Source organism: Hyperolius riggenbachi, chromosome 3 (assembly GCF_040937935.1).
Source record: "Hyperolius riggenbachi isolate aHypRig1 chromosome 3, aHypRig1.pri, whole genome shotgun sequence".
NCBI lineage: Eukaryota > Metazoa > Chordata > Amphibia > Anura > Hyperoliidae > Hyperolius > Hyperolius riggenbachi.
The window spans coordinates 474894534-474920468 of NC_090648.1; the positions used below are offsets into that span (position 1 = coordinate 474894534).

Genomic DNA, 25935 nt, shown 5'->3' on the forward strand with positions numbered 1-25935 from the left:
TCTCAAACTCTCACAACTGCACACCGTTGCCTGGTAACTGCTCACTGCTGCCTGGTAACTGCTTGCTGAGCACACAGTTCAACAGTCTGTGGAAAAGAGGCCTTAGGCTGCACACATTTAGTGGAATCCTTTACCTCACCTTATCAGGCTTCCAACTCTATAACACATTTAGGCCTTTTTTCCACGGACTTTTGAGCTGTGTGCTCAGCAAGCAGTTATCAGGCAGCAGTGAGCAGTTACCAGGCAGCAACAAGCAGTTACCAGGCAGCAGTGAGCAGTTGTGAAAGTCTGAGAGGCATTTTACTGCCTATCAACTGCCCGTGGAAAAGAGTCAGATACTGGTGTCTCTCTTAAAGGACTCCCGGGGTGATATTAAAAAGCAATCTTTACTTACCTGGGCTATATTCTACCCCTAGATGTCTTCTGAGTCCTTTGCTGCAGCTCTGGGGCTCCCCACTGTCCGCCTGTAAAGCTCGCTAACCGTCAGCGGGTTGTCACTTCTGCACATGCGCACCCACTTCATCGGGTGTGTACTGTGCCTGCGCAGTTAGTGTGCACAGGTGCAAAAGGTGTCCAATGATGTGGGCGGAGTCGGACATGGCCATCCCGGCGTGCCCGTGCATGCGCAGAAGCACCAACCCATCAACGGATCAGTGAGCTTCACAGGTGGCCAGCAGAACAGCGGGGAGCACCAGAGCTTTGTCAAGGGACTCAGAAGACATCTAGGGGCTGGATGAAGACCCAGGTAAGTAAAGATTGCTTTTTAATTTCACCTCGGAAGTCCTTTAAATCTTGTACACATGCTCGCCCAGTGTCCCTTTAATGCTCATTGATTAGTTATTAGGGCAACACTGCAGGGAATAAGCGCTGTACAGATATGCTGCTCAGCTACAGCCGATCAGGGTGCAGGGCTCTATGAAGGAGCGTCGAGCAATGTCGGGGCAGCAACTAAACAAGCGGTGTCCAACACGGCATGCACATACAAGCATAGGAGGATTATTCATCGCTAGCTGGCTGACGCGGCCGAGGCAGTGCTGAAAGGTCAACTCGGCCATGCTTCCTCTAGCGTGTCTATGGGGCTTTGCTTTACCCAAATTTCTCTTAAAAAAGAACCTGAAATGACAGGTATACGGAGGCTGCCATATTTATATCCTTTTAAGCAATACCAGTTGCCTGCCTGTCCTGCTGATCCTCTGCCTCTAATACTTTTAGCCATAGCCCCTGAACAAGCATGCAGCAGATCAGGTGTTTTTGACATTATTGTTGAATCTGACAAGATTAGCTGCATGCCTGTTTCGGGTGTGTGATTCAGACACTATTACAGCCAAATAGACCAGCAGGACTGCCAGGCAACTGGTACTGTTTAAAAGTCAATAAATATAGCAGCCTCCATATAATTCTCATTTCAGTTATCCTTTAGGCTACTTACACACCAAGACGTTGCGTTAGAGGGGACGTTAAAGCCAATGGGTACCGTTTCTAAAAACAAAAAGTCGGATACTCACCTATGGAGAGGCAAGGCTCAGGCCTAATGAGCCTTCCCTCTCCTCTCCCGGTGCCCTCGGTGCTGCGCTCGCTCCCCCGTTCGCGTCCGCCGCCGCAGGGACTTCGGAAGGCTTCGGGAGCACTCGGGCTTCCGAAGACGGGCCGCTCCATACTACGTACGCGCGAGCGCGTCATAGAGGGCGCTCGCGCATGCGTAGTATGGAGCCGCCGCGTCATCGGGAGCCCGAGTGCTCCCGAAAGCTCCCAAAGGCATGCGGAAGTGGCAGTATTTGACCGAACTGGTCGAATACTGCCACGGGGGATCCTGCGCGGGACCGTGCACCGGGAGAGGAGAGGGAAGGCTCATTAGGACCGAGCCTTCCCTCTCCTTAGGCGAGTATCCGACTTTTTGTTTTTAGAATCGGTAAACATTCACTTTAAGGTTGCATAACGTGTCCCTAACGCAATGCATGGTGGTGCGGGAGAGGACGTTAGAGTGAGCCACGTTAGGCGGCTCTATCCGCATAAGGTCTACCAGAGTGGCGCTGATTGGCCGGCGGGACCTCGTGATGCGGAGTGAGACACTCCGCATCACGTGGTCCCGCCGGCCAATCAGCAGCCGCCAGTGCAGTGCATATTAAGTAGCTATATGCGCGGCTACTGTAGCGGCATCTGCCCGCCTCCTCTCGCCCCCCACTGAGCATGTGCAAACAGTCTAACGCGGCTTAAGCCGCTCAGAACGCACAGTACGCTGCACTTTGCCCGAACGTGCAGCATTACTGTGTAACGCAACGTGGGCAGTGTGAACAGCCTCATTGACTTTGTAGTGCTGTGCGGTGGGCTGCGTTACAGGCTGCACTAACGTGCGCCTGTAACGTCCTGGTGTGAAAGAGCCCTTAAGGTGCACATTAACGATACTATACTTTCCTCAGAATTTCAATCAGAATTGCTGGAGTGTAAATAATTGGAAGGCAATTATTGATTGTTCCCATAAATCATTCGCTTAGGGCAATCCAACATTCCAATCAACAAATATTCTGTAATTCAATCAACCGTAGAATCGTTTCATGTTGATTTTCTCCCATACTGTGTGGTTTTCTGTCCAATTTGATCGTAAAATTATGATCAAAAGGATCGCATCTCACATAAATAGTGTACTGAAAATTTACCTGCCATGGATACAACATTGATGACAGGTACACTTTCCCCTCTCCAATTACCCAACCTGTCCATGTCAGTGGATCCCCCATCATCGGTGGTTATCCAGGAGGCAGAGTTAAGGCTTTTTTTTACGGACTGTTGAACTGTGTGCTCAGCAAGCAGTTACCAGGCAGCAAGAAGCAGTTACCAGGCAGCAAGAAGCAGTTACCAGGTAGCAGTGAGCAGTTGTGAGAGTTTGAGAGGCATTTCACTGCCTACCAACAGTCCGTGGAAAGGAGGCATTACTCAGGTACCTCCAGAAAATAAACCCCAGGAAAGCCTGAGGCCCAGATGGTCGGATACCAATCTACCTGAAGACCCGTGCAAGCCACCTGACCCTCATCCTCACCTCCATATTCAATAGATCCCTAGCAGAAGGCAACGCACCCTTCTGCTTCAAAAAAATCCACAATAAATCCAATCCCCAAAAAGCCAGGGAACACAGATCACATCTTCAGGCCCATCTCCCTTACTACAAGTTATGAAGATCCTGGAAGACTGGACATGACCCATCTGAAGCGTACTACAAATGCTCTCCTCGATCCACTCCAGTTCGCATAACAGGCAAACAGGTCAATAGACGATGTCAAACATCAGCTTGGTGCACCTGATAGAACATTTAGACAGACCTAGCACCTACGCCAAGATCCCTTAGGGCCAGTTTCCATTACACGCGGTGTGATGCGGCTAAATAGACACATCACACCACGGCTGTACTGTAACCAATGCACGGCAATGGAACTGTTTTCATTGCGTGCTGGTTATGTGGAGCTGTGTGGAGTGATCCGAGAATATGCAGTATGCTGCAGATTCTCGCACGCCCGCATCCGCCCCCTGGCTCCTCCAATACATTTCCACATCGGGAGATGCGGAAGTGACGCGAACGGGAATGGAAGTGATGCAATGTGGCACGATAGTTACATCACATACCTTTTACCAATTGAAAAGGACCCTTATCTGGATTTCAGTTCCACCTTTAACACCATCTGTCCAAACTTACTGGATGACAACCTGATTCAAATTGTATTAGCCCCCTCCCTATGTGTGTGGATCAAGGATTTCCTCATCAACAGGATGCAACTAGTCAAGATTGGTAGACTTCCCGATAGGGGTGCACTCCAGGTGTGTGTACTGTCCTGTTCTCCTTGTACACTAAACACTGCACCTCATCAAATGACTCAAAGTCATCAAATTCCCGGACGATACCATCATCTTCGGCCTCATGGATGAAAAAGGAGAGCAGGTGTACTGCAACGAGATCAAAATAATTTGCAAATGGTGCAAGGGCATAAAGCTCGTCCTAAATGTGGCAAAAACTGTAAAGCTTACTGTAGACTTCAGAATAAACCCCGCCTACACTCAACCCGGTCTCCACTGAAGAAACCGATGTCACCAGGGTAACAAATGTCCATTTTCTGGGCCCTACCACTATCCTTAGATGGAGTGAGAACACCAACAAAACCCAAAAGAAGGCTCAGGAAAGGTTGTTCTTCCTGCGACAACTGAAAAAATGCTGAATTCCACAGGAAATACTGCCCAGCTTCTATTCTGCCACCACTGAATCAACCCTCTGCTTCACCGTCACTGATTGGAATGCTGGTGCCACTACAAGGGATATATACAAAATTCAAAGGGTCATCAGTGCAGCAGAGGGGATCACTGGGACCCCCCTGCCACCACTAGACCTCCTATACACCTCCAATGATAAGCAGGCCACACAGGATAACAAAGGACCCCTCCCACCTGGATTGCACAACTTCAACCTCCTCCCATCAGGCTTCCAACAAAGATCTATTGTGTTTATGTCTATGCCTGTTAACTACGGCTAGCGCCTGTGTGTATCAAAAGCAATTCCAGATATACTGTAGCTCCTGTCTCACTTGGTGAATAAAGCTGATTCTGATAAGTATTGATACATATCTGGGGCCTCCTCCAGCCCTCTTTAGTCCATGGGCGCCCTTGGTGTCTGTCCAGACCCACTCGTTCCGTCTCTTTTGCCCCGTTAATCATCATCATTGTCATGCAAGATGTTGGGCTGACATTCTTGATCTGGTACCCGCTAGTAACGGCATGTGATATCGTGATGAGCAACAAATGCAATGGAAGTCCCGGCACTGTCCCCCCTAGTGTAAAATGTGCCCTTCCGGTTTCTTTGCAGTATACTTTACCTAACGGTATCCTCCACTGGCTCCGTCAGCATACACACGCCCCACGTGGTAGCCGGCGTATATATGGACACGTTTGTGACATCACACGCATCCGGGTTACCAGGGCTGTGGAGTCGGTACAAAAATCATCCGACTCCAACTCCTCAGCTTATGAAACCACCGACTCTGACTCCAACTCCGGGTACCCAAAATGGGTCTGACTCCGACTCTTTAGTCCAATACTTACCAGGCCTGTAGATACAGCGCCGGAGGCAGCAGAGACGGTGTCACACGGCTGATTCCTGAGAGATTTCATGCTGAAATCAATTGGGAATCAGCCTGCGGTGAATGGGCAGCCAACAGATCCGATCAGATTCCATCAGAGAGAGCTCTATCTCTTGGACAATCTGTCCATACCTAAATGAGATATCCACCACATTCTATCCAATAATACCCTGCGAGGAGGCATAGGCCCCTTCCAGTGTTTAGCGATAATACATCAAGGTCCCATTGATTGTTGTTAGTCTCATGTACTGTATGTAAACAACACCATACTAATTTATTACACAGCTCTACATGATATGTTGGTCCTTATACAGTGGCTTGCAAAAGTATTCGGCCCCCTTGAAGTTTTCCACATTTTGTCACATTACTGCCACAAACATGAATCAATTTTATTGGAATTCCACGTGAAAGACCAATACAAAGTGGTGTACATGTGACAAGTGGAACGAAAATCATACGATTCCAAACATTTTTTACAAATAAATAACTGCAAAGTGCAGTGTGCGTAATTATTCAGCCCCCTGAGGCAATACTTTATAGAACTATCGTTTGCTGCAATTACAGCTGCCAGTCTTTTAGGGTATGTCTCTACCAGCTTTGCACATCTAGAGACTGAAATCCTTGCCCATTCTTTTTTGCAAAACAGCTACAGCTCAGTAAGATTAGCTAGACAGCATTTGTGAACAGCAGTTTTCAGATCTTGCCACAGATTCTCGATTGGATTTCGATCTGGACTTTGACTGGGCCATTGTAACACATGGATATGTTTTGTTTTAAACCATTCCATTGTTGCCCTGGCTTTATGTTTAGAGTCGTTGACCTGCTGGAAGGTGAACCTCCTCCCCAGTCTCAAGTCTTTTGCAGACTCCAAGAGGTTTTATTCCAAGATTGCCTTGTTTTGGGCTCCATCCATCTTCCCATCAACTCTGACCAGCTTCCCTGTCCCTGCTGAAGAGAAGCACCCCCCGAGCATGATGCTGCCACCACCATATTTGACAGTGGGGATGGTGTGTTCAGAGTGATGTGCAGTGTTAGTTTTCCGCCACACATAGCGTTTTGCATTTTGGCCAAAAAGTTCCATTTTGGTCTCATCTGACCAGAGCACCTTCTTCCACGTGTTTACTGTGTCCCCCACATGGCTTGTGGCAAACTGCAAATGGGACTTCTTATGGGTTTCTGTTAACAATGGCTTTCTTCTTGCTACTCTTCCATAAAGGCCAACTTTGTGCAGTGCATGACTAATAGTTGTCCTGTGGACAGATTCCCCCACCTGAGCTGTAGATCTCTGCAGCCTGTCCAGAGTCACCATGGGCCTCTTGACTGCATTTCTGATCAGTGCTCTCCTTGTTCGGCCTGTGAGTTTAGGTGGATGGCCTTGTCTTGGTAGGTTTACAGTTGTGCCATACTCCTTCCATTTCTCAATGATCGCTTGAACAGTGCTCCTTGGGATGTTCAAGGCTTTGGAAATATTTTGTAGCCTAAGCCTGCTTTAAATTTTTCAATAACTTTATCCCTGACCTGTCTGGTGTGTTCTTTGGACTTCACGGTGTTGTTGCTCCCAATATTCTCTTAGACAACCTCTGAGGCCATCACAGAGCAGCTGTATTTGTACTGACATCAGATTACACACAGGTGCACTCTATTTAGTCATTAGCGCTCATCAGGCAATGTCTATGGGCAACTGACTGCACTCAGACCAAAGGGGGCTGAATAATTACGCACACCCCACTTTGCAGTTATTTATTTGTAAAAAATGTTTGGAATCATGTATGATTGTCGTTCCACTTCTCATGTGTACACCACTTTGTATTGGTCTTTCACGTGGAATTCCAATAAAATTGATTCATGTTTTTGGCAGTAATAGGACAAAATGTGGAAAACTTCAAGGGGGGTCGGATACTTTTGCAAGCCACTGTGTGTATATATATATATATATATATATATATATATATATATATATATATATATATATATATATATATATATATATATATATATAAAACCATAATACTTGGAGTATAATCTGCAAAAAGTTGTTTCCAGAAGACCTATTACTTATTCTCAAGCTGAAGAAAAACAACTTCCTTGGAGCGCCCTTGATTGGTATGGAGATGCTTCTTGCTGCACTCCAAGGCTGCAGTGGTGGTGACGCAGTTTAATGTTGCCGTGTATAGCTCCTGGGTAATCTCGTAGGTTAAATAGCAAGGCTGATTATTATTATTGCCTGTAGTAGCACAACAATGAGGTTGCCTCATGGAACATATTGAGCTCCACTTCAATGATGCCACTCGAGATAAAGGCTGCCGGCTTCCGTTATTTTGAATTTTTGTAAAAAGCTCATAAAAGGGAGCCTTGTGAAGATGAGTCAAAGCACAGGTCATAGGATAAAAGGACAAAATCAAGAGTATAACATATTTATCGAAATCCTGAATCATTCACTACAGTACAATAGTTTCCAATTCGCTAAAGAGCTGCGGGGACTAAGCTTTTTATAAATTACATTAGTGTTTCCAAATACGCAGGGCCGGATTTGTACTTTTTACCGCCCAAGGCCAACTATACCGTCTGTATGGTTGTTATCTCTGTGTGCCCCAATGAGAATTCTACTTACTTTCCATCATTGGATGTCACAGACAATAACTATTTTAGTAATTTGTGTCTAGATTATTAGTTATGTTTTCCTTAAGAACTTTTATGTTATGTTTGCCATATCATTAATGATGGACCCATTGTGTCACCATGAGAGTTAGGCTGATGTGTACCTGCAGGATAGAGCTTACAGGTCTTGCAGGGACGACACAAGTACAGGACAGATAGTTCAAAGGATAAAGCTGTCTTTGTAGATAGGGATGGCTGCATAAAACAGCTTTACTGCCCCTCACTGAGCCGCCCCTAAATTTCTGGTGCCCTAGGCCATGGCCTATGTGGCCTTGCCAGAAATCCGGCCCTGCAAATACGGGCTGCATTGTCATAAGACAAATGAAAAGCAATACAGCAGTGACCCTGACATGTACTTCCTGTGGGGAGGACCCACATCGGGGATGAGCAGCTTTAGCACAGTAAGTTGGGTTGTTGCCAGTGTACTAAAAGAACCCTAATCTGTGCAACTATAAATGACAGACAGATCAGTTTCCGTTAGAATCAGAATCAATTTTATTTGGCCAAATACGTTTGCACTTACAGGAATTTGACTTGGCAGTTGCTTAAAAACCACTTCCTACCAGAGGTCGTGAAAATACGTCACTGCACTGTCCTCTCTACAAAATCCTACATAACACTGTTTCTTCATCTCTGGACTGTAAAAACGGTACACAGCTGAAAAGAAATGACAGTAAACCCCCCTTCTATTCCCCCCTCCCCCCAAGGAATTCAAGCAGTCAGTTGTGGAGGTGAGCTTCTCCCTGCTATGGAGTAAAGTCTAAGAAAAAGCGCATCCAGCACGGAACAATTGTCGACTCAGCATCCCTGTGACTGGCAGCAGCCCTGGAAGGGTGATGTATATGTAATCATACATCTGTAATCATCATGTTGTTGTTGCTCCTGGATTCAATTTGAAGCTTCCTGAACTGGTGCCCACAGATTTCTTAGCTTATGTGTTTGGATTTGATGGACTTTACACGTGGAGGCACAGTCTAGGGGAAGAAGTGTCCAGCACATTTATTAGGGATCCCAACAGGTATATTGGGTGTGAGGTATCTGTTTTGTCCTTGTTTGAATCTAGGACTATAGAGTAAACATGTGTAAGATAAACATTGCAGGAGAAGACAGAGCAACAGTGAGTGAAATATAGAGTCTAGAGTCTGGCGTGACAGTCCTGCCCATGCGCGGTTCACAGTTAGTAAACCGTGCGTGCTCCGCGTTATTATGCCGGCCGCTATGCGCCATCACACCGGTGTGATGACGCAGAGCATCCCAGGCCAAGGAAGGAAGGAAGGAATGGCCGACCTTCAGCCCGAAAGTCGCGGGTAACAGAGCCTCCAGCGGGACCAGGAGAGGAGCCAGGAGGATGCCGGGGGACCTTGTGGCCTACGATGGGCTGGAGGAAGCCCCAGGTAAGTACCAATTTCATTTTTATTGACAGTTCAGGGTCCCTTTAATCAGTACACTATCCAGTCACTACCACTGTCTATCTACATAACAGTGGAATCAAAGAGAAGTACAGGATAAGTGCACTTTTACTTGAAAACATATGATGGCATTTCTTTCAGGCCCTGCATATAAGCACAATGCCCACAAAACGCATAATTGCATCTTAATTTTGACTTGGCAGCTTTTCTGACTTCAAAAAGAGCGTTGCCTCCCCTGGGCTGATCCGGAATTTCACTAATCAAAATCGGAAAGGTTAATGATTGATACCTTACAGTTGACTAATTAATCATCTGTCAGGTAATTAATCATCATTCCGAATCTGATTAACTTAATGCAAAGTTCTGCTTCAGCCCAGGGGAGTTCTGCTTCCTGTAGAGCAAGAAACGGCTCAAACGTCAGAATCTGCCATCATCTGTACTGATCAGACTTGTATGTTGGCCCCTAGGACTTTGCCCCAGCCTTCCTTAAAGAGAGTCTGAAGCCATTAAAATGATCTCTTTTTATTTACCACTCCTGTTCAGCATTATGAGCAAAGATGATTCGCCGCATCCCCGCGGCAAAACAAGGTCTTTATCCCCCCCAAATCCCGGGGCAAAATTACACAACTTTCCAGGTTGTAGATTTTGCTGCCCCGGGGAGGCAGAGCTTTGCGCGGTAGCACTGCCTCCAGTCCAATCAATCTCCCCTGATCACTGCCTCTCCCTGCCCCTCTTATTCTTCTTTCACTGAGAGGGGTGGGGAGTTGAGGCAATCAGCGGTGATTGACTGCAGTGGATGCAGAGCTACTGCAATCAGCTCTGCCTGTACCGGGAAGTAATGGAGGATTTGTGCCCGGGTGATTCTGGGGGGGCGGGGGGGGGGGGTGGGGTAGTGTCCGTGGGAGGGTTAAGGACATAGTTCTGCCATGGGAATGCAGCGAATCCTCTTTGCTGATAATGCTGAATAGGAGTGGTAACTAAAAATAGCTAATTTTAATGGCTTCAGACTCTCTTTAAAGCCAGCATCTAAAGGTGGCCATACACTACTAGATGGCCACCAGATTTAACCATTAGAGCGATCCTTCTCTCGTCAAATCCCTGAGTTATTGGAATTGAATCCCTCCACACACTCTACACAGACTTTCAATAGCTTTTAGAATGAAATGTACTGAAAATCTGTGGAGCTGCACAATGTCTGCTGGGCCCTCCAGGTCTCCCCAAGGTAATATTTACCCTCGGTCTGTGCAGAGTGTTGGCAGCGGAGCTAACGCTCACCTGTCTGCTGGTTCACCACCCTCTGTGTCTTCTCTCCATGCCGCTGCCCTCCTCCCTGTGTCTTTCCTCCGGGATGCCTGTATCATGTGACCAACACTAGAGGCCAAATCACACAGCCCCCTCATGACAGTGCACAGATAAGTAATCGTATGGTTAGGTAGAGCCGCTAATGTGCTGCAAGACCACTGTTCCATCTATTATAGTTTCTGGGACATTAAGGTTTTTACAAAAGGTCAAAAGTTCACTGCCCCCCCCCAAAAAAAAGCCAGCTAAGGAGAAGTTTCAACAAATGTTCCTAGGTAAGTAAATGCATGTTGCAAACCCCCCCCCCCCTAAAAAAAAGCCTACCCACACAGTTTACGAACCTCCCTCAGGGCCCTTTTCCACTAGCGCGTTTGCGCTAGCTGAATCGCAAAACCGCAAACCGCTAGCGATTTTACAATCGCTACGGTTTGCTTTTTAACATAGGAATCGCGGTAGGTCATTTCCACTACCGCGATTCATTTTTTACTTGATCGCGATCGCGCCGCGGAGCGACTTTTGCCGCGATTTTGCTATGCAGTGCATAGCATAGCAAAATCGCGGCCGCAAACGTCGGGAAAACGGCGGAATTGCGATTCAGCAATCGCTAGCGTTCAGCGCGAACGCTAGCGACTGCTAGTGGAAAAGGGCCCTCAGGGGAAGGTTCATTAGACAGTTAGCTTTGTGAAGCTAGGTGAACCCAGGTGCTCATTGTGATTTAAAGGAGACCGGAACTCAGAACTTCCTCTCAGCTCTAAAAGATAAGCAACAGCATAATGACCTTTACAAAAAAAATGTATATGTTGCAGCCCACATAACTCCTGCAATAAATCTGTAGCGTGTCTACTTCCTTCTTTCATGGAAGGAGGCATAGGATTAAAGGAAACCTGGAATGATACAAAAAAAAAAAAAAAAACCTAGTGGCTGGGGGGCTTCTGCCAGCCCCCTGCAGCCGCCCTGTGCCTACACCATCCTGGAATGATCCTCCGGTACCCCGCCGCGGCTAAGCTTTGTTACAGCTGACTTGCTAGTCGACGGCCACTGCCTGGCTGTGCGCGTCCTCGTTCACTCTCCTGTCGCCTACGAGGGTCCTGCGAAGGCGCAATACTATGTTTTCTCATACTGCGTCTGCCCAGGCTACTCCTGGCGATGGGAACGCAAACAAGGATGTGCAGGCGCAGTGCCCTTTGACTTGCAAGTCGGCAGTAACAAACTTAGTCGTGGCAGGGGACTGGAGGGTCGTTATAGGAAGGCGTGGGCACAGGGTGGCTGCAAGGGGCTGGCAGAAGCCCCAGGTAAGTGAAACACTTTTTTTTTATCATTTCAGGTTCCCTTTAACATCCTGTGTTTACAAATTAGCTGCTCTGCTGAGGCTGCTGAGATTCCTGACACAACTGAGGGATCAAATTACACGTGATGGTCACATGATTAGTCACAGATGAGGGGGAATTAGATAGGCTCTACACTCTAAACACAAACAGGGTGGATTCATCTGTGTTTCCTTGTGTTCTGTGCATGAGTTCAGGTCCACTTTAGGTGCACTGAAACATTTGAAGGTAACAATAGACATGAGAGAACAGTTGCTTCTGTCTGTTTTCAGCCAGATCAGGAGACAATCTCACAACAGAAGGCTATGCATGTGCAAAATGTACTCAGGAACAAAGCTGATAAGGCAGGCAAAATTCCAACGCGATGTCTGTTCACCCACTGCAAACGGATAAGTAGCCTCTACCCACAGTTTCTTCTTTCTATTGTACAAACTGAAGGACTTGACCAAGCTGAGCACTCTTCCTTGGTGAACTACTTACAGGTTGAATGTCCAAGCACCCTCGCTTATCCAAAAGCAGCTAAAGGGCTAACAAAACCAAGTCCTTTGAAAAGACAGAATGGCTAAAAGGCTAACAGAACCAAGACTTTTATAAATACAGAATGGTTATTAAAACTGTAATTTTAACATACGTCTAGTAAAATGAATCAGCATACATGATATACAGAATGTGATGTGTATATGTGTAAAGGTAAACAGATTTCATAATGTCGTAAATGATTTATTTATTTTTTGTCCTGCAGTCTATTAATCAAATATAGATACTTCCATTTCATCCATTCACCACACTCATAGGCCTGGTGCACACCGAGCGGTTTTTGAAGCGATCCGCAAACCGCTTCAGCCTTGGAAAATGCTTGGCTAATGTATTTCAATGGGATGGTGCATACCGGCGGTTTGCGGTTTTTAGCAAACCGCAAACGTGGGTCCTGCAGCACTTTTGCGGTTTGCAAAAGTGTTTCTGCCTCAATGTAAAGTATAGGAAAAGCTCAAACCGCTCTGAAAAACGCTAGATGAGAGCGGTTTTCCAGGCGTTTTTGTTACAGAAGCTGTTCAGTAACAGCTTTTACTGTAACTGGTAACTTTGTAGCAGACAGCACTCCCCTACGTTTGCAAATTGATGTGCCAGGTCAAAAGGTCCAGCAGCACTTCCGGGCCCTATTCGGCAAAGGAAGGATGAAGACCGACACCATCCAGTATAACTTGCTCTTTAAAATTTATTGACAAGAAAGGAAGGATGAAGACCGGCACCACCGGCACCGGCTACACAAAAACGCACCCAAAACCGCTAGGCATGTTTAGAAAACGTCTCTAAACATGCCTAGAATCGCTCTGAAATCTGCTCCAAAAACCTCTAGCGTTTTGAGGATCTGCTAGCGGTTTTGGTGTGCACTGGGCCTTAATTCTAATCTAGCCTGCTGAAAGCAGAGCACAGAACATAAATTAAAATGACAAATCCATGCCAAGATTTTACAGAAACTCTCCGCAATGTTGTGCTAACACTTCAAGGACACAGCAAAGAAGTCGGCGATATCACAAGTTATGGGAACTAATCTCGGCTCCTCTCCACCCTCAGAGTCCTGAAATTACACCTTCGCTATCCCCCCTAATGTCATCCAAATCACATTCCATACTTGGAGCGGGTTTAGCGCTGGGAAATGACAAAGCACGCATGGCTAATTCTAAAGCTGGCAAGGGGAGGACGACGGGTCATAAAGGCAGCCGTGTAGAGACATAAAAATCAGAACTTACAGGCTTTTTATGTTTTCAGCCACGGATGTCGCGTACTGTGCGTCCGTCTGCAAAGAGAGAAGAAGCATAGATTTATGGATACAGCATTTACAAGCAAAACTATGATGGCTTCATTTAAAAGGCAATCAGGAGATAGAATTATAAAGCGCTGAATGTTGCCTGTGCACAAGAAACTTGCCATTTATTTACTAATGAATCATCATTCAGTTACAAAATATGAGGGTTGTTTGGAAAGTGACAGACATTTTCAATCAATCAACTAAGGAAACATTTTATTGATTATACTTTAGACATACTGACCCACATGCAATCAAAGGGGCACTAAAGCGAAAACCTGTAAAATTTAAAATATGTGCAAACATATACAAATAAGTAGTATGTTTCTTCCAGAGTAAAATGAGCAACAATTTACTTTTCTCCCATGTTGCTGTCACTTACAGTAGGTAGTAGAAATCTGACAGAAGCGACAGGTTTTGGACTAGTCCATCTCTTTATAGGGGATTCTCAGCAAGGCTTTTATTCTTTATAAAGATATTCCCTAAAAAGGATTTAACCACTTCCGGATACCGGGTGGTTTTGCTGATCGGTGCTGCGTGGGCTCTCCAGCCCGCAGCACCGATCAGCTAGCAGCCAGGCCGATCAGACTTCCCCCCCTTTTTTCCCCACTAGGGGGATGTCCTGCTGGGGGGGTCTGATCGCCGCCGGCTGCTTGCGCTTGCAGGGGGGGCTCTCTTCAAAGCCCCCCTCCGCAGCGCTTCCTGGCTGCCTTCCCCTTCCCTCCCTCTACCTCCCCCTGTGAGCGGCGCAGGACGGAATTCCGTCCTGCGCCGGATAGGATAGGCTTCAGCCTATCAGGTGCCGGCGGTCCCCGGCCAATCAGAGGCCGGGGATCGCCGATCTCCGCCACGGCGCTGCTGCGCAGCAGCGCCGTATACATGTAAACACCGGGGAAGATCTTCCCCGTGTGTTTACATTTACCCTGCGAGCCACGATCGGAGGCTCGCAGGGTGTTCACGGAGACACCCCCCGTGAACTGACATGGAACGGCCGCTCGTTTCCATGCAATCCACTTCAGGATTCAGGGGCGTAGTTAAGCGTACGCCGAATCCTGAAGTGGTTAAACAATGATGCTGGCCAGATTCCCTGCTCGCTACACAGTTTTTTGGCAGTTGGACAGAGCAACTGCCATTCACTAAGTGCTTTTGAAAATAAATAAATCTTTGAGAATCCCCTATGAAGACATGGACTAGTCCAAAACCTGTCACTTCTGTCAGATTTCTACTACCTACTGCAAGTGACAGCAACATCGGAGAAAAGTAATTTGAAGGCTTGTTTTACTCTTGAAAAGATGTACTTCTTATTTGTATAGGTTTGCACATATTTAAAATTTTACGGTTTTTGCTGTTTCTCCTCAGTTTAATTCCAGGAGATAATTTTTCATCTTCCATTTAGAATAACGTTTCAATTTAAAAGTACTAAAAAGTAGGTGAAAAAGCACTATCAAAACTATTTTATGAATTTGCTTGCTGGCTGGTGATATAAAAGGCGTTTTATTGACAATGTTTGAAAATATCTCTCAGGAGAAAAAGTTGATTGCATATGGGCCGCTGGGTTTGATCCAATTAACTTTTTCTCCTAAATTTTCTCCTAGGTGATATTTTCTTATGAACAAAAATGCCTTTTAAAGTGAACCCGAACTCTTGCACAGGACAGAAGGAAAACATAAAGAAATGCACCCTGTGTGTGTGCTATGATTAAGGACGTGTAACGTCCGAAACATGTCAGCGTGTGGTGTTGGTTTTTAGCCTTTATGTGATTGATTTAATAAAGCCGGTTTGATCCTACCGACATTGTGCGGACCTCACTTTCTACAGCCTGTATGTATTCAGAGCGTTTAGGCTGTCTAATTCCCCCTCATTTGTGTCTAATCTCAAGTTGTAATTTGATCTCCCCCTGTGTCACATGACTGCCTATGGCAGATAAGCCCATTTGAAAGCACAGGCTGCAAACAATATGTCTGCTTCCATGAATTAAGAAGTAGAAACTGTGCAGATTTATTTTAGGATTTGTATCCGCTGTAACATAGAAATGTTTTCTGTTTAAAGGTAAATATGCTGTTGTGTATCTTTTAGAGCAGAAAGGAGTTCTGAGTTCAGGTCCACTTTAAAGTGAACCCGAGGTGAACATAAACTGATGAGATAAACAATTATATTTATCCTCCTACTCCTAAAAATGACTTTTTTTTAAAGTTTCCCATGTTGTTGTTTTTTTATTTAAACATTTACACAGTAGATTGAATGTTTTACTGTCTCTAATCATTGGCAGTCTATTAACTGTCCCAGACCTAAAATACACGAACTATTGACCTTTTCATATTTCTCATCTGAACTCAGAAGTTGTATTCTGCCAGGAAAACTTTTATGACTGTAATTTGTTTATCAGTGATTATTACTATATTCCCGACAAGACAGAAACTGTCACTTCCATGCCTAGAAATTAACTCTTTCAGGCAGTAAAATAAAACAAGTAAAATGGATATTAATGTTTTGTACTTTACATACACATGTTTATCTCATTATGTCACACGTCGCCTCAGGTACAGTTTAAGGAAACATTTTATTTGTTTATTTTAGACACACTGGACCCAATCCAAGTCACTTTTTCTCCTAAATGTTCTCCTAGATGATATGTTCTCATCTTACTTTTACATTTCAGGATGCTTAGTAGTTACTTTAAACAGAGATGAAAAATTATCTCCTAGGTCCACTGTATCTTCTCATTATTTCTCCACATAACCACCTCCTTTATTTAAGCATTTATCATATCTTTTCACAAAGTCTTTGTTGTAGTAGCATCCCACTCACCTATTTGAAGCAGTGAGGGGGCGCGGGTTTCATGTTAATGGTGCTGAAGAAACAGTTACCAGCATTCTGCAGTCATGTGACAAGAGATGCAGCGAGAGAGAGAAAGAGAGAGAGAGAGAGAGAGAGAGAGAGTACTCCTGACCTGTATTTTAAAAGCCAGTAAAAAATAAACCACCGCATAACTCACCTACTCTGGGTTCCCATCGCCGCCTCTTCTGTCCTGTCAGCTCTCCCATTCCACGCCGTATCCTTTTCGTAAATATCAGCATCTTCACGGCAATTTAGCGGACCCAAATGTACTCTGGTTTAGCGCCATTGTTGTTAGGATGCTAACCTATACGAGAGGGTACTGCGGTGGAACAGGAGAGCTGACAGGATGGAAGAGGCAGCGATGGGAACCCAGAGTAGGTGAGTTATGAGGTGGCTTATTTTTTAACAGGTTTTTAAGTAGAGCAGGAGTAGCGGTTCAAATGGGCATGGTCAGCGGTGGAAGAGTCATTCTTAGGAGGAGAACTTCCACTTTCTCCCTGCCCATTTTAACCACCCTGGCGTTCTATTAAGATCGCCAGGGCGGCTGCGGGAGGGTTTTTTTTAAATTAAAAAAAAACCTATTTCATGCAGCCAACTGAAAGTTGGCTGCATGAAAGCCCACTAGATGGCGCTCCGGAGGCGTTCTTCTGATCGCCTCCGGCGGCCAAAAGTAACATGGAAGGCCGCAATGAGCGGCCTTCCGTGTTTTGCTTACTTCGTCGCCATGGCGACGAGCGGAGTGACGTCATGGACGTCAGCCGACGTCCTGACGTCAGCCGCCTCCGATCCAGCCCTTAGCGCTGGCCGGAACTATTTGTTCCGGCTGCGCAGGGCTCAGGCGGCTGGGGGGACCCTCTTTCGCCGCTGCTCGCGGCGGATCGCCGCAGAGCGGCGGCGATCAGGCAGCACACGCGGCTGGCAAAGTGCCGGCTGCGTGTGCTGCACTTTATTTGATCAAAATTGGCCCAGCAGGGCCTGAGCGGCACCCTCTGGCGGTAATGGACGAGCTGAGCTCGTCCATACCGCTAAGGTGGTTAAACATTCTTTACCAGTCAAAGATTTCGACTGAGTAGAACGTGGACCACAGGGGGCACCAGAAAAAAAGGACATGTAAGGATCCCTCCTGTAGTGTATTCTGTCTGTTGCAGTGGAGCTGCAAACCGACATTTCCGGCTTGTCAGTCTGCATTCGGTTGTGCATTTGCAATAAGTCACATTATCATTTGCAAGTGCTCTGCAGTTCTGGGCAGCTCAGGATGCTGTCATCATTCCACCAATTGCTTGCTGCAGCTGAGTTAGTGTAGTGTAGTGCAGTGCAGCTGGTGGGGCATAAGGTGTTAGTGTAGTGTAGTGTAACTGGGGGAGCAGCAGGGGTAGTGTAGTGTAGTGCAGTGTAGCTGGTGGGGCATCAGGGGTTAGTGTAGTGTAGTGCAGTGAACTGTAGCTGGTGGGACAGCAGGGGTTAGTGTAGTGCAGTTAGAAATTGGCAGCGCTCCTAATCAGGCTGCTCCTGAAATGACTACCAACAGATGTGTGCAGAGTCCCCTAAAGGCTAAATACACCTCAAAACAATCAGATGCAGCCTGCCTTGTGAAGTGCTGCCACCTTCTCCTGCTGTATAGAAAAGTACATTTACATATGGCTATCTGCATCCATGTGCTATTTCAGTTTGCATTCTGTTTTAATCTGAGTTTAAGATTTAGTGCATAGTTTGCATCTGTTTTGAAAACAACAGGCCATATGCAATTGCAATTAACATTTTATCCTGAGTTTTCTCCTAGGAGATAATTTTTAATTCTCTATTAAATTAACTTTCCAGCACTCTGCAACTGAAAAAGTACCAAAAAATTAGGTAACAGAGTACTGTCCTGACCTCTGCCACCACCAAACTCCTCATCCATGCCCTCATAATTTCCCGCCTTGACAACTGCAATGCCCTGCTGTCTGGTCTCCCTATGACCCGAACAGCCCCACTGCAGTCTATCATGAATGCGGCAGCCAGAATTATCCACTGCTCCCATCGCTTCACCACGGCAGATCCCCTCCGTGAATCCCTCCACTGGCTTCCTATCCAGTCCAGAATCAGATTCAAGATACTGTGTATGACCTACAAATCTGTCCACAAAACCTGTCCAACCTACATTTCTGATCTTACTCAGAGGTACACACCTAGCCGCTCACTCCGTTCTTCCAATGAACTTCGCCTAACCGCCCCCCGCATCACCCAGTCCCATGCATGCCTCCAGGACTTCTCAAGAGCTGCTCCAACACTATGGAACTCCCTACCTCCACCCATTAGGGCAGACCCCTCCTTCAACATCTTCAAGAAAGCCCTCAAAACTCACCTTTTCACTCTGGCCTACTACCCCTCACAAGTGCTCTAAACCTACAGCTGAACTCTGGTCCCCTACCTTTCGTGTCCTTACCTCTCCCTCTAGATTGTAAGCCTTTGGGCAGGGTCCTCCTCCTTTTGTGTCCTACCTGATCTTGCACCTCCATTACTGTGAACCAAAAGGACGATCTAGGCTATGCATCTGAGTGAACCTAACTTGCCTAATCTCCATGCTCCATCCAGTGACTGACTAAGCATTACCTTGTACTCATACTGTGCTGTGTGATCTGGTTTTCTTGTATTCCTGTATTGTCATATTGCTGTATGTCACCCCTAAATATTGTCTGTTACCTAAATTAATGTGCAGCGCTGCGTAATATGTTGGCGCTTTATAAATTCAATAAACAATAATAATAATACTGTCAAAACTATTTTGAGTTTTTTCTTGGTTGCTGGGGGTTTAAAAAGAATTGTATTTACAAGATTAAACATTTCACCGAGGAAAAAACTCAGGAGAAAAAATAAATTGCATATGGGCCAAGATGCGTATTTAGCCTCTAGGGGGCTTTTGCACACTTCTTCAAGCAGTGTAGCTTAGATAGAGATAGCTTGGGGGGAAAAGGTCCACAAGACGCCCCTGCACTATGGACACACCAGGTTTAGTATTTATTTTTCCCTCTGATTTTTGTCCTCTCCAACCCTGTCCTCAAGGCCCACCAACAGTACATGTTTTGCAGAAGACCACAAACATGCATGGGGGAGGGGGTGCTGAGCTGATTACCTACTGGTGTGGATTTTCACAAAACAGGAGGACAGGGCTGGGGAACACTGCAGTCTAAACCTAAGTGCGTTTTATAGTCCGGAGCATCCTCTAGTCCGAAAAATACAGTACAATAATTCTAACAGACTGTTTTTATTTACATTTATAGAGCCGTAACTTTCCAACTTCCTTAGAAACTGAATTGCAGCAGTGTTTTTGTTTTTTGAAATCTAATGTTATTAATAATGATGTTTTCAATTCTATTTTCTGCCAGCTAAGAATTTCAAAAACTGACAGAAGCCTAAATTGTTCTTCTTTATAACAGTCCTCTGTTTGGACTATAGATTGCTCATAAATGTCACATTCCACTTGGCACACGGGTAATTTGGTGCACGGAGCGCGAGCTCTTACTATTCATTTAATCCAGTAATAGGCAGCAATTTTGACACTCTTATCCCCCAGATTCTGTTAGAAAGGAAATGCTCATAAGAACAAAATAAGTAAGGTGAAAATGTTTGTCAGTAATCCTCGCTGATCTGAACGGACTAAGAGTTTTTCAACAGAATTGGAGTTATCCTTTAACCATTTAGCAACCTTAAAGAGAAACTGTAACCAAGAATTGAACTTCATCCCAACCAGTAGCAGTTTCCTGTCTGTGAACCTCATTGCATTGTGGCGAACAGCTGTTTACAGCGGTTTCCAACTGCCAAAAAAGCAAGCAGCAGCTTCTTCCACTGACATCACCTGCCAGCAGTAAAAATGTCACCATGTGATAAATGTCAGAATGTAAATCAAGGAGAGGAAAGATTTTACAACGAGCAAACACTGACTAAATCATTTATACATAATTATTGTAAAAATGAAGCACTTTTTTTATTACATTATTTTAACTGGAGTTCCTCTTTAACCTGTTGCCGACCGCGTCACGCCGATGGGCGTGGCCGTGGCGGCAGCCCCTGGACCGCCTAACGCCAATTGGCATAAAGTCCTGGGGCTTACATTTGCAGGAGATCGCGCGCAAGCTGCACGCGCACATCCTGCTTGGGGGGCGGAGCTCCACCCTGCCTTCAGTCTCCGAGCGGCTATTGCCGGTCGGGAGACTGTTACACGGCGATCACGCCGTCTATTTACTCTGTGCAGCGCTGCGATCAGCAGCAGCGCTGCACTGGGGACAGCCGTGTGACACAGCGTATCCCCCTGGGGGACAAGAGAGCGATCGGCTCTCATAGGGTGAAGCCTATGAGAGCTGATCGCCATGATTGGCTGGCTGGGGGAAGGGAGGGAGGGAGGGAGGGAAGGGTTTAAAGCAGGGGTCTCAAACTCAATTTACCTGGGGGCCGCAGGAGGCAAAGTCAGGATGAGGCTGGGCCGCATAAGGAATTTCACAATCGCGGCGCATCGCCGCCTCTGCCCGCCCCTCTCACTCTTCCTTCACAGAGAGGCGATCCGTGCGGTGATTGACGTCAGGAGGGGCAGAGCTGAAGCCTCTGCCCCTTCAAGGAAATGGCGGCGGATTGCCCCCGGGCGTATTGGGGGCTCTGCAGCCCTCTTTTAGCGGCGGGGATGCGGCGGATTTCTTGGGAGCACTGAAGCGATCTATAAGGAAGCTTTTGCCGGCGAGGACCACAAAATATTGTATCGAGGGCCGCAAATGGCCCGCGGGCCGCGAGTTTGAGACCCCTGGTTTAAAGGAACAGGGCTTTTTTTTTTTTTTTTTTTAAACTGAAACAAAAATATTTATTTAAAAAAAATAAACATGGGGGGAGCGATCAGACCCCACCAACAGAGAGCTCTGTTGGTGGGGAGAAAAGGAGGGGGGGGTTACTTGTGTGCTATGGTGTGCGACCCTGCAGCTTGGCCTTAAAGCTGCAGTGGCCTTTTTTTTTTTTACTAAAAATGGTCTGGTCACTAGGGGGATTTAGCCCTGCAGTCCTCAAGAGGTTAACTTAATTTGGCTGCAGGGCCAAATTTTTCCTGCCGCTGGGAAAGTTTGCATTTCCCAGGCTAGCAGGGTATGGAGAGTGGGAGGCAGAGAGCTTTTATAGTTACCTCTCCTGACGGCTGGATCGGTTTCTTCTTTCTTCAAGGCGGTATAACCCCAACATATCTTCTCAGTCCAGGAGACTGTGTCAGCATTACATCGTCACTCGGTGGTGGAAGAGGTGTGATGGACGAGTCTCTTCCATTACCTCTCTTCCACCACCGGATGCTGCTGTAAAGCTGACACGGTCTCCTGAATCCCGATGACTAGGTCATATCATGTGATCAGATGTGATCGGTCCCCAGAAGACCTGTCGGAAGTTCAGAGCCGCTGGTGGAGGAAGAGAAGAAGCTGTTCGGGAAAGGTAAATATAACTGCTCTCTGCTCGTTTGGTTGCACTAGGCAGCCAAACGAGATTTTCCAGCAGAGGTTTAGAAACAAAACATTTTGATTGAAGCTGCTAATGAGTTAAAGAGGAACTGTAACCAAGGATTGAACTTCCTCCTAATCAGTAGCTGATACCCCCTTTCCCATGAGAAATCTTTACTTTTTCTCAAACAGATCATCAGGGGAGTCTGTATGGCTGATATTGTGGTGAAACCTCTCCCACAGTGTGATGTCAGGACCTAGGTTCTGACAGCTTCCTGTCTGTAAACCTTTTTGCATTGTGAGAAATAACAGCTGTTTCCAACTGCCGAGCAACCAGTATCTCCCTCTGTCCATATGTACAGTATATCGATAAAAAAAACCCAACCTTATCATTGTGGATCAAAGAATATGAACAAATTACATGACGAATATCAACCATTTCTTGATCTCTCTTCTATTTTGTAACTTCTCACTTTGCAATGTGTGGATTTATTTTGTTTTCCACTTTTCGCTAAAGGAAAATTCCAAAAATAAACGGAATTGGACTTTCACACTTACCATGTTTTATTCAGTCACGGTACTCTCCTGCACCGCAGCTGCGCAAAGGGCAATGTAAGTCTGTGGTGACTTACACACTATGGTGACATGGTGCAATGTGACGGAAGAGGCGTCTGAGGAAACAGGTTTATGCCTGTGAAATGTGTTGCAGCCCCCTTCGGAGTATGCCAATACATTATATTTATGTTTGAATAGACAGTTTCTAGTGTCTGCTTACAGAAGGTAAGTCCACCACTGCCTCCAAAGCAATTTTAAACGTTTTATAGTTTGATTTTATCCTGTTGGTGCCTCTGTTTTCTCTACATTATACTTACTATCCTCCCTTGGTGGAGGGGGATACCACTCTTTCCTGCCTACAGAGAGCGACTTCTTAATCCTGAGGGAGGACAGGTCTAATCTCCTCACCTGTATTTACAGTGGTTGCCTATACGGTGACCCTGGTTTGTGAGTATATTGTTTACTTACCGCTAATTTACCCATTCATCTTACATACTACACTATTGGGCTCTCGGTGTTCCCCTCTTGTTCCCCATGAGGAAAAATAGACTCTTCCAGAAAGTTATTGCTCAACCTTTTATAACACTGCAGGAGCTACAGCAAACTCTTGTAAGGGCCCTTTTCCACTAGCAGTCGCTAGCGTTCACGCTGACCGCTAGCGATTGCTGAATCGAAAAAGCTAAAAATTTACCGGCGATTTTCCGACGTTTGCGGCCGCGATTTTGCTATGCTATGCACTGCATACACGGCAAAAGTCGCTCCGCGGCGCGATTGCGATCAAGTAAAAAACGAATCGCGGTAGTGGAAATTACCTACCGCGATTCCTATGTTAAAAAGCAAACCGTAGCGATTTTAAAATCACTAGCGGTTTGCGGTTTTGCGATTAAGCAGTCGCAAACGCCCTAGTGGAAAAGGGCCCTTAAGTGTGCTTAAATTAAGACATGCCCCCCTCTCAAAAAAATAATGGCAAAAAAAAGCAGGCTTCAGTGAGTGTGGATTACTTGCAAAGGCAAAGAAGAGATTAAAAAAACTGTACCTGGGGAGTGCGTGCGTGTGTGTATTTTATATACAGTATATAATTGTTTCTTTTATGTAGTTATATAGCACCGACATATTATGCAACGCTGTACAGAGTATATATTGTCTTGTCAATAACTGTCCCTCAGAGGAGCTCACAATCTAATCCCTACTATAGTCATATGTCTATGTATGTATTGTGTAGTGTATGTATCATAGTCTAGGGCCAATTTATGGGGAAGTCAATTAATTTATCTGTATGTTTTTGGGATGTGGGAGGAAACCGGAGTGCCCACAGGAAACCCACGCAGACACAGGGAGAACATACAAACTCTATGCAGATGTTGACCTGGCTGGGATATATATATTACAGTTTTCCACACTTGTGGTCCTTTAAATTCAATTACATTGTATACAACTATTCCTCTGGAATGTTCCGCAGCCCAGAGTAGACCTCTGCGACCCGCTGTATTGAGGAAGCCACCCGATGCTGTACATGTGGCCAGTCCTGACAGCACGACGGCACACAGTATCCATCACACCTGCCAGATGCTTAAAAACAATGTTCTGCTGAAGGAGAGACAAGAAATAAACATCGACACATATTGCTAACGACAGAAATAAACACTTCCAGTTCCAACTTGTTTTCAAGCAATATCTCGGGAGCAGAGATAATTTACTGAGCTACTGAAGGGGTATGCCTAAAATACAGTAATGTGTCTTCACAGCTATGCCTAAAAAAAAAGGAAAAAACAAAACACTACAGGATCTTCTCAAAAAATTAGCATATTGTGATAAAGTTCATTATTTTCTGTAATGTACTGATAAACATTAGACTTTCATATATTTTAGATTCAAATACACACAACTGAAGTAGTTCAAGCCTTTTATTGTTTTAATATTGATGATTTTGGCATACAGCTCATGAAAACCCAAATTTCCTATCTCAAAAAATTAGCATATTTCATCCGACCAATAAAAGAAAAGTGTTTTTAAAACAAAAAAAAAGTCAACCTTCAAATAATTATGTTCAGTTATGCACTTAATACTTGGTCGGGAATCCTTTTTCAGAAATGACTGCTTCAATGCGGCGTGGCATGGAGGCAATCAGCCTGTGGCACTGTTTAGGTGTTATGGAGGCCCAGGATGCTTCGATAGCGGCCTTAAGCTCATCCAGAGTGTTGGGTCTTGCGTCTCTCAACTTTCTCATCACAATATCCCACAGATTCTCTATGGGGTTCAGGTCAGGAGAGTTGGCAGGCCAATTGAGCACCGTAATACCATGGTCAGTAAACCATTTACCAGTGGTTTTGGCACTGTGAGCAGGTGCCAGGTCGTGCTGAAAAATGAAATCTTCATCTCCATAAAGCTTTTCAGCAGATGGAAGCATGAAGTGCTCCAAAATCTCCTGATAGCTAGCTGCATTGACCCTGCCCTCGATAAAACACAGTTGACCAACGCCAGCAGCTGACATGGCACTCCAGACCATCACTGACTGTGGGTACTTGACACTGGACTTCAGGCATTTTGGCATTTCCCTCTCCCCAGTCTTCCTCCAGACTCTGGCACCTTGATTTCCGAATGACATGTAAAAGTTGCTTTCATCCGAAAAAAGTACTTTGGACCACTGAGCAACAGTCCAGTGCTGCTTCTCTGTAGCCCAGGTCAGGCGCTTCTGCCGCTGTTTCTGGTTCAAAAGTGGGTTCATGCTTCCATTTGCTGAAAAGCTTTATGGAGATGAAGATTTCATTTTTCAGCATGACCTGGCACCTGCTCACAGTGCCAAAACCACTGGTAAATGGTTTACTGACCATGGTATTACTGTGCTCAATTGGCCTGCCAACTCTCCTGACCTGAACCCCATGGCATAGAGAATCTGTGGGATATTGTGAAGAGAAAGTTGAGAGACACAAGACCCAACACTCATGGAGGCCCAGGATGCTTCGATAGCGGCCTTAAGCTCATCCAAACACCTGAGCAGTGCCACAGGCTGATTGCCTCCATGCCACGCCACATTGAAGCAGTCACTTCTGCCAAAGGATTCCCGACCAAGTATTGAGTGCATAACTGAACATAATTATTTGAAGGTTGACTTTTTTTGTTTTAAAAACACTTTTCATTTATTGGTCGGATGAAATATGCTAATTTTTTGAGATAGGAAATTTGGGTTTTCATGAGCTGTATGCCAAAATCATCAATATTAAAACAATAAAAGGCTTGAACTACTTCAGTTGTGTGTATTTGAATCTAAAATATATGAAAGTCTAATGTTTATTAGTACATTACAAAAAATAATGAACTTTATCACAATATGCTAATTTTTTCAAAAGATCCTGTATACAACCACCAAACTTCCAAGCATATACTGGCAAATAACGTTTAAAGAGAGACTGGAGCAAATTAAAATCTATGTTTTTAACTTTTATTAATGTTAAGCACTATAGCTAGTGCTAAAACGCCGCATCCTTG

General features: G+C 45.5%; 1 protein-coding gene across 2 annotated transcripts in view; it reads right to left on the reverse strand.

Moving 5' to 3' along the window:
* MGAT4B (alpha-1,3-mannosyl-glycoprotein 4-beta-N-acetylglucosaminyltransferase B) overlaps window positions 1–25935 on the reverse strand; it is an 802706-nt gene that overhangs the window by 286615 nt on the left and 490156 nt on the right. For both annotated transcript variants that reach the window (XM_068278091.1, XM_068278092.1), the window contains exon 5: window positions 13560–13606. In XM_068278091.1, the coding sequence (XP_068134192.1) occupies window positions 13560–13606 (47 nt within the window). The remainder of the gene's footprint in view (window positions 1–13559; window positions 13607–25935) is intronic.